Source organism: Aptenodytes forsteri, unplaced genomic scaffold (assembly GCF_000699145.1).
Source record: "Aptenodytes forsteri isolate BGI_AS27 unplaced genomic scaffold, ASM69914v1 Scaffold274, whole genome shotgun sequence".
NCBI classification, from domain to species: Eukaryota; Metazoa; Chordata; class Aves; order Sphenisciformes; family Spheniscidae; genus Aptenodytes; species Aptenodytes forsteri.
This window is the reverse complement of record NW_008795101.1, coordinates 399,201-406,601: the sequence shown is the minus strand read 5'-3', so window position 1 is coordinate 406,601 and position 7,401 is coordinate 399,201. Positions and strand designations below refer to the sequence as shown.

General features: G+C 64.4%; 2 protein-coding genes across 2 annotated transcripts in view; both read right to left on the bottom strand.

The window, feature by feature from the left end:
- Window positions 1-469: 469 nt before the first annotated feature.
- On the bottom strand, window positions 470-1,933 carry LOC103897109 (complexin-3-like). Its single transcript, XM_009277077.2, is given in 4 exon segments — window positions 470-691; window positions 1,043-1,130; window positions 1,777-1,862; window positions 1,865-1,933. Coding segments are annotated over 4 exon segments (465 nt in total).
- Window positions 1,934-3,143: 1,210 nt separating this feature from the next.
- Window positions 3,144-7,401, bottom strand: part of MATK (megakaryocyte-associated tyrosine kinase) — a 6,303-nt gene continuing 2,045 nt past the window's right edge. Inside the window, exons 2-12 of the mRNA XM_009277076.1 lie at window positions 7,197-7,310; window positions 6,931-7,046; window positions 6,376-6,595; window positions 5,287-5,380; window positions 5,121-5,186; window positions 4,865-4,964; window positions 4,689-4,773; window positions 4,438-4,511; window positions 4,133-4,328; window positions 3,658-3,744; window positions 3,144-3,516 (exon numbers count right to left, since the gene is read on the bottom strand). Of these exons, the coding sequence (XP_009275351.1) occupies window positions 3,334-3,516; window positions 3,658-3,744; window positions 4,133-4,328; window positions 4,438-4,511; window positions 4,689-4,773; window positions 4,865-4,964; window positions 5,121-5,186; window positions 5,287-5,380; window positions 6,376-6,595; window positions 6,931-7,046; window positions 7,197-7,310 (1,335 nt within the window). The 3' untranslated portion in view covers window positions 3,144-3,333. The remainder of the gene's footprint in view (window positions 3,517-3,657; window positions 3,745-4,132; window positions 4,329-4,437; window positions 4,512-4,688; window positions 4,774-4,864; window positions 4,965-5,120; window positions 5,187-5,286; window positions 5,381-6,375; window positions 6,596-6,930; window positions 7,047-7,196; window positions 7,311-7,401) is intronic.

The following is a 7,401-nucleotide window of genomic DNA, read 5'->3' as shown; positions in this document are numbered from 1 at the left end:
GCAGCGGTGTCATTGTGTCCCCCCCACCTGCCCAGGACAGGGTTTGTGCAGACGATGGGTATGGCAGGAAGACCAGACTGGTGCTGGCAAATGGTTTATTGAGCCAAATGGTGCGCGAGGTCCTGGGGCTGATTCCTGGGGGTGATGGAGCGTCAGGGACCATCGCCCGCCCTGTCTGGGGGCTCACACCAGGGGCACTGCGGGGAGGGGCTTGGCCAGCACAGCTGGAGGGGACCCAGGCGTCCTGCATCCCAGCACCGACCCAGCGCACCCCGGAAAAGCAACAGGGAATGGTTTTGGGGAGGAAAACCCACCCCCAGCACATGTATTGTGACCCCTACCCCCAGGTAGTGGCAACCGTAACACCCGCATCCCATTGCTCCCAGGGGGGGGGGGGGGGGGGGGGGGGGGGGCAGGGGCTGAGCCCCAGTGCTGCCGGTGCCACCCGCCAGCAGGGTGGGCAGTGATGCTACATCAGGGCGCACTTCTCCTTCACCTCATCCACGCTGCCCAGAGCACGGTCCTGCAGCGCCGGCAGGTCCACCTCCCGCAGCTTTGTCAGGAAAGCGAAGGCCCCGGCGCCACCTCCCTCCTCCTCCTCCTCCTCCTCACTCTGCACCATGGCAGCCAGCTCCTGCGGCAGCTCCACCGCGCTGCCAGCCACGTGCAGCTGAGCATCATCCCGCTCGTCCTGCATATGGGTGGGAGACAGCGTCGGGGTTGTGGGCAGACCTGGGCACCCATCAGCCATGGGGTGGGGGACGGGGGAGAGCAGGTCCCTCAGGGCCAGCCGGGCACTGTAGGGGTGTTGGGGATGATGGGGGGGACGCCAGGACTGTCCAGTTCCAGATTCGGACGGCTGGACAGACACGTGGGCGGGCAGATGGTGCAGACGGAGACAGCAGCCGTTTGCTGCCCTCTTCAGGAATCATCTTCCATCCTGGGGAAGGCCTGGCAGCCGCCCGGCCTGGGGCTGTCCCGGAGGACGGAGGATCCAGGGGAAGACCCACCGAGGTCCCACCGCGGGCGGGCTGGTCCTTACCTGGGCCAGGTGGTACTTGTCCCGCAGGTGTATCCGCACAGTGACCCTTTCTGCCTTCCTCTGCGCAAAGGCCTTGTCCCGCTCGATCCTGCAGCAGCAGGCACCACACTGTCACCCCCTGCCTCACCAAGCCCCCCCCCAGCATCACCCTGGTTCTCCAGCAGCAGCATGGCCATGCCAGCCCTGGGCCAGGGTTGGAGAAGAAGGGGATGCAAAGGTCCGCAGGAGGGTTGCAATAGGGATCTGGGGGCAAGGGCCACATCCTGCCCCTCCAGCCCCAGCACCCAGCAGAGATGCTCAGTGAAGGTGCCCATTGGAGGGACTTGCTCCTCCTGCAGCCTCTCAGCTCCTGGATGCTGGGCCACTGCGTCCCCACAGCACCTGGACCCAGGGAGGTGGGACCTTAATGCAATCCCATGCTGGCCCTTGTTGTCCCTCGGCTCCATGGGTGCTGGGCTGGCACCAGACAGCCACCACTCCGGGGCACTGACACCCGGGGGTGCCCCTTGTCACCTACGGTGCACTGAGCCACTGTCCCAGCACTGTGCCAGCACCCATGGGGACCTCTTGTGCTGCAGGGAGAGGTGCTGAAGGACACCCGCTCTGCCCCTGTCCCTTGCCCTTCCTGCCTCCCTGTCCCTGTCCCACCCTGGGGACAGCCCACAGTGGGTGGGGCCCCAGTCCTGGTGCATGGGGCACCCCAGTGACCCCCCCAGCCCTGGCGGAAGCCTTACTTCTCCTCCAGCAGCTGCCGCTGGTACTCCTCAAACTCCTCACGGGCCATGTTGTTGGGCAGCGTGGCCGCCTTGCCATCCTTGGGGGGGCTCCTTGGGGGGCTCCTTCTCACCCCCCCTGCAAGCTCTTCAGGGCGGCCGTGAAGAAGGCGGCCATGGGTGGGCAGCTGTGGCAGCCTGTGTCCCACGGTGCCCGGCGCCACCGGGTCCCTGCCTGGGGCTGGCGCCTGCAAGGTCAGCGGGACCGGCTGCCCCAGGGGCATCGCGGATCAGGGGCGGATTAAGGCATTAGAAGGGAAGCCACAGCCACTGGGGTGGAAAGACCTTCCTGTGCCGCTTGCTGCACCCAAGGGTGCTTGGGGGTGACAGCAGTGTGGGGGGACAGCGGGGTCCTGCCCCGCTGAGGTGATGGGGAGGTGGAAAGAGCCACTGAGCCCCAGCGCACCCTGGATCAGGCTGAAAGTCCCCCCATTGCACAGGCCCCAATGGAGAGCAGCACCCACAGGGCTGGATCCTGCTGGGGGGAGCCCTGCGCTGTTGGCACCCAGAGCCACCCACGCCGGCACACAGGGGGGGGTTGGAGGTGCAAGAAGTCAGCGCAGAGGAGACACAAGAGGATTAGCCAAAAAAACCCAATCGAGGGTCAAAGGACTGGAAGGAAGACGAGGAGGCGGGCAGGCGCACACGCACACACACACACACGCGCGTGTGCAGCCCCGTGCCCCCATTAATCCCGGCTCCACCGAGATGTCGAGATTGCTTGGGAGCTGGCGGGGCCGGGGGCTTCCCGCTGCCAGAGGACGTGCCCCACTCCCATAATCTATATGCAAGCAATTCCCATACAGACTCTGATTAAAAGAATAATCCCCGGCTCCGCAGAGCCCCGAGGGGAGAGAGGCCAGGCTGCGCGCGGGGGGCTCTGAGGGCCAGAGCTCCCGGGGCCCCCCCCAGCCTTTCCCTGTGCTTTGCCAGGTCCTAAGTGAGGGATAGGCCTAATTTGAGCCCAGAGGCTTAAAGATGCTGTTGAACTAATTTCTTTGGTTTAATCAAAAAGCCCAAATCCGGGTGGTTTAGCTGGCTGCGCCCGGTGTCCCCGCGCGGGGCTGGGTGGCTGGAGCAGGGCTGCATCGGGGTTGAGGTTTCATCTTCCAGCAAGCAGAGATGTCCCGTCCTGTCCCCTGTCACCAGGAGGGGCAGCTTGAAGGGACCCCACGTGGGGCACCCACCATCCGGGGCTGAGTGTGGGGTGTGTGGGGCATGGCCCCGCTTTGGGGGCTGCTCTCCCCACCCCAGCAGGTCGAGGGAGATCAACTCCATGGGATCTTTCTCTGGGCTGTGTGGTGGGAAGAAGGACCCGTGCCAGGATGGAGGGAGGCTGTTGCCTCCTCTTTGGGTGCCCCAGGGGAGGAGAGAACCCCCTAAGCTGCTGCCCCATCTCCACTGGGAGAGAGCGGCACTGCGGGCCACCCCGCTGCCCGGCCACCCCTTGCTGTGCCGCTCCCAACCCTGGCGGGTCTGGGGGGCTTCTGGCCATGGGTCCTGGGAACGGGACAGGGGTTAAACGTCCCTCAGGCGCTTCAACTCCTTCTGCAGCTTCTCCGTGAGTTTCTTGAAGGACGGCCGCTTGCCTGGCTCCAGCTCCCAGCAGCTCTTCATCAGGGCATAGACGGCGGGCGGGCAGCCCTCGGGGGGCTCCATGCGGTACCCCTGCTCCAGCAGCTCCATCACTTCCTTCAGGCTCTGGCGGGATGGAGAAGCCAGCTGGGACCTCTCCTTCCCCGCCCCGCTGGAGACTCGCCCTGACCAGGGGACAGTGGGATGTCCCCATCCCATCAGTGCCAGCAGGGTGTGACCTACGGCATCGCCCAGCACAGCACTCACCAGCTTGGGGTAGGGCGCTCGTCCGAAGGAGAAGGCTTCCCACAGGAGGATCCCGTAGCTCCACACATCCGACTTGGAGGAGAATTTCTGCGGCAGCAGGAGAAGGGGAGGCTGAAGCTGGCCGGGGGGCCGTGCTGTGACCCCATCCCTCCCCAAGGACAAGGCAGGAGACAGCACTTGCCCCCTGCCACCCCGAGATCCCCGGGGTGCGACTCCCCTTCCCTTCCCATCACCCGCACACCTCTGGGTCCATCCTGCCGCATCCCGCCAGAGCTGCCCCAATCCCCGCTATGCACCAGGGTGAGGGCTGGTCAGGACAGAGCCCGAATTTCAGGAGATGCAGCGCTGAATGTGCCAGAAGCCACCACAGGGCAGGGACGGGTCGGCAGGAGGGGCGATGAGCAGGGGGGACCCAAGGGGGCGAGCTGCTTCAGGAGGACCCCCCAGCCCCACCTCCCTTCCCACCATCACTCACGTTGTGTTTCAGGGCCTCCGGGGCTGTCCACTTCACGGGCAGCAAAGTGGCATCTGCACCCTTGGGATTGACCCGGGCTAAGCCAAAATCGCTCACTTTGGCCACATTCTCCTCGGAGATGAGGATGTTGCGGGCAGCCAGGTCCCTGTGCACCAGCTTCTTGGACTCCAGGTAGTCCATGCCCTGGGCCACGTCCCTGCCACAGCCGAGCGAGGCAGAGCACAGTGTCACCATGTGTCTCCCGGGGCTGCCCAGGGGGATGCAGAGCACAGGTCCCCAGCCCGGAGGGAGGGAGATGGACTTACAGAGCGAACAGGAGGAGCTGCTGGGTCGGGACAAGCGCCCGGCCCCGCGTGCGCAAGAAGTTCACCAGGTTGCCCTGATAGAGGAGGAGAAACGTGTAAGGACCAACAGGACGGGGCTGCCCAGAGACTTTGCCTCCCACAGGGGCTGCAGCACCCGGCACCCATCCAACTCAGCCCCCAAATGTGGATTTTGTCCCCAAATCTGAGCGGTGACAGGTCCTCCTGGCTGAGGACCAGCCGGGTGCTCTCACCTTGCTCATGAACTCCATGACGATGTAGAGGCCGTTGTGCAGGATCACACCGAGCAAACATACCAGGTTTTTGTGCCGGACTTTCCTGAAATGGAGGGGATCCGGGTCAAGGGGGTGCCTTCTCATCCCTGGGTCATGGGGCAGGGTTGGGCCATATCCCCCCACGGGGCACTCACGTCATGGCAGCCGTTTCAGCGAGGAAGGCCTGGGCGGTTACGTCGCACTTGATGTTCTTCACGGCCACTTTCTGCCCCATATACTCACCCTGCAGGACATCTGGGAGGGGATGCTTGGGGTCAGGCTCAGCCCCACACCTGACCCCCTGTGTCCCAGGCTGAGTCTCCAATGCCACAGGACAGGGAGGAAACGTCAGGGGGTGCCATTTGGGGAAGCTTGCAGCCAGGGAACCTCCAATGCCATCTTCTCACCTACCTCCGAACTCTCCTTGCCCAATGCGGTCTCCCAGCATGAGGTGCTGCAGGTTCAGCAACCAGCCGGCTGGGCATGGGCACAAGGGCAGGTTAGCAGGGGCTACCAGTGGGGCCATGCTGCCTTGTCCCCAAAACCCAGACCACGACCCTCTCCTGCCGTCCCCTACCTTTGGCCAACTCCTCCTCGGCCGACTTCATCCCAGTTTTTGGTTTGGGCTTCACCAGCTTGGTGCAGATGGCTCCCTGCTCCTTCATGTAGTGCTGCCGAGGAATGGACAGACGGAGGCGATGCGGCGATGCCACCTCTTACCCCCAAGCTCAGGGCGTGGAGCCGGGAAACAGCCACGGGATGCTCCATGGGACCCCACCACCATCGCCACCCTCAAGGGGCCTGGAGCCCGGGCTGCACGAAATGCCGCGTTTCCCCCAGCGCCGCAATTCACAGCCCCTGTCTCAGCCCTGCTCCCCTCCAGGCACAGCCAGGGAAACACCGTGATGGACCATGAGCGACACAGGATGCTGCCGGACAGCAGCCGATGGGGTTAAAAACCCCAGCAGGCACTGCAGCAGCCGAGGGCGGTTTGCAGAGGCGACACAGAGCGGAAGCGGCAGGACAGCTGTCGTGGTTACAGAGTGGGGCAGCTGAAAGGGGAAATGACCCACCCGAAAGCAGAAGTTGTGTCTAAATGAGGAAAACTTATGAGAGTGCAACCCCCCAGAGAGGAGACAGGCAGCAGCTACGCGACAGGGTGAAGATGGACCTTGAGGGGGAGAGCTAACGCGGCAGCCTGGGAGCCCCGCAGGGTCAGCAGGCGAAAGCGGGGTTCACAGGGGAGAGAAACGCGGCAAAACGCCTCAAAGCCTCGGCAGGGCTCAGACCTCGTCCAGGGTCCAGGGGTGGCAGAAACATTTTTCCAAAATGCCCTAAGCCCCGCTGCTGCATGAAGCACCAAATGAGCAGGATGGGGGGAAAGGTGGCCCTGGGCAGGGGACCACGGCTGCTGCCGGCACAGCTGGTTTGAAGCAGAGGGCATCCCCGGGGCATCCCAGATCTGTCCACTGCACCCCAAACGGAGTGGGAATCACAAATCTTTGGCAGGGACAGAGAATTACACCAGGTAACGAAACCAAATGAAAACCACAGGAGAAAGGGACAAGGACCTGCCACTGCTCCGTGTGACCCCATGAGGTTTTTGCCCTCAGTCCAGCACTGGTGGGGCTCACTGCCCGGCGGGGGGGGGTGGTGTGTGTCTCACCTCGATCATGTCAATGAGGTTGGAGAAGTACTGCTGGCTGTCGATGCTGAGCGTGTTCTCCTCATGCATCACGCGGTAGTGGATCACCTCCTTGCCGAAGCTCACACAGAGCACGTAGTCACCGGGGTGCCGGACAGACTCACGCACCAGGAACAGCCCGTCCTCGGCAGGCTGCAGCTCCTGCACTGCCTCCACCCCCGAGATCTTCCCGTGGAACCAGCTGGGAAGAGGGGCATTGGGGAGAGGGGCCATGCCGGCGGGCTTCCCCCAGCACCAGCAGCGAGATGGGGAGAGCAGAGCCCCCGCCAAAGCTATGTAGACCCCATTGCATAAACCCCCTCCCTGCAAGGTCCATCCAAACTGGGTGGGCACAACTGGGGGACTTTAAAGCCAGGTGCTGGCCCCAGCAAATCCCTCCATCGCCAGGGCTGCTCTGCCCCCAGCTGCCCACCCAAAACCTGGCTGGAGGGAAACGTGCTGGACTCATCGGCTGTCACAGCTCCCAGGGGCTGAGCTGGGCCGCCGGCCCCCCGGGTCCCCCCCGGCCGTACTCACGGCATGAGGCTGAGCTTGGGGTCGACGCGGATGGCGCCGCGCTCCCGCAGCGCGCTGGCCGCCAGCAGCCCCTCCTGCCCCGTCTCGTTGTGCCTGGCGTGGTACCAGCCTTTGCCCTGGGGGTGAGAGGGTCTCAGAGCAAGGGAAGGAAGGGGGGATCCCACTGGGAAGGGGGGAGGCTGGCTCCGGTGGCTCAGCTGATGGCACTAGGGGCCTATCCACGCCCTCCCGCGGCAGTAAGTCCCCCAAGCACCCACTGGGCTCACCTCCACGGCCTCGATGATGGTGACCACGTCGCCCTTGCGGAAGGCCAGCTCCCGGGCCTTGGGCTTGGTGTGGTCGTGCTTGGTGACGCACTGCGTCCCGGGGGGCCAGTGTTTCTGCAAGGGAGAGGGCAGCATCAGCATGGGCAGCAAGAGCTGGCCCCCCTCCGCCTCCCACAGCCATCAGGGCCAGCCCCACGGACCATCT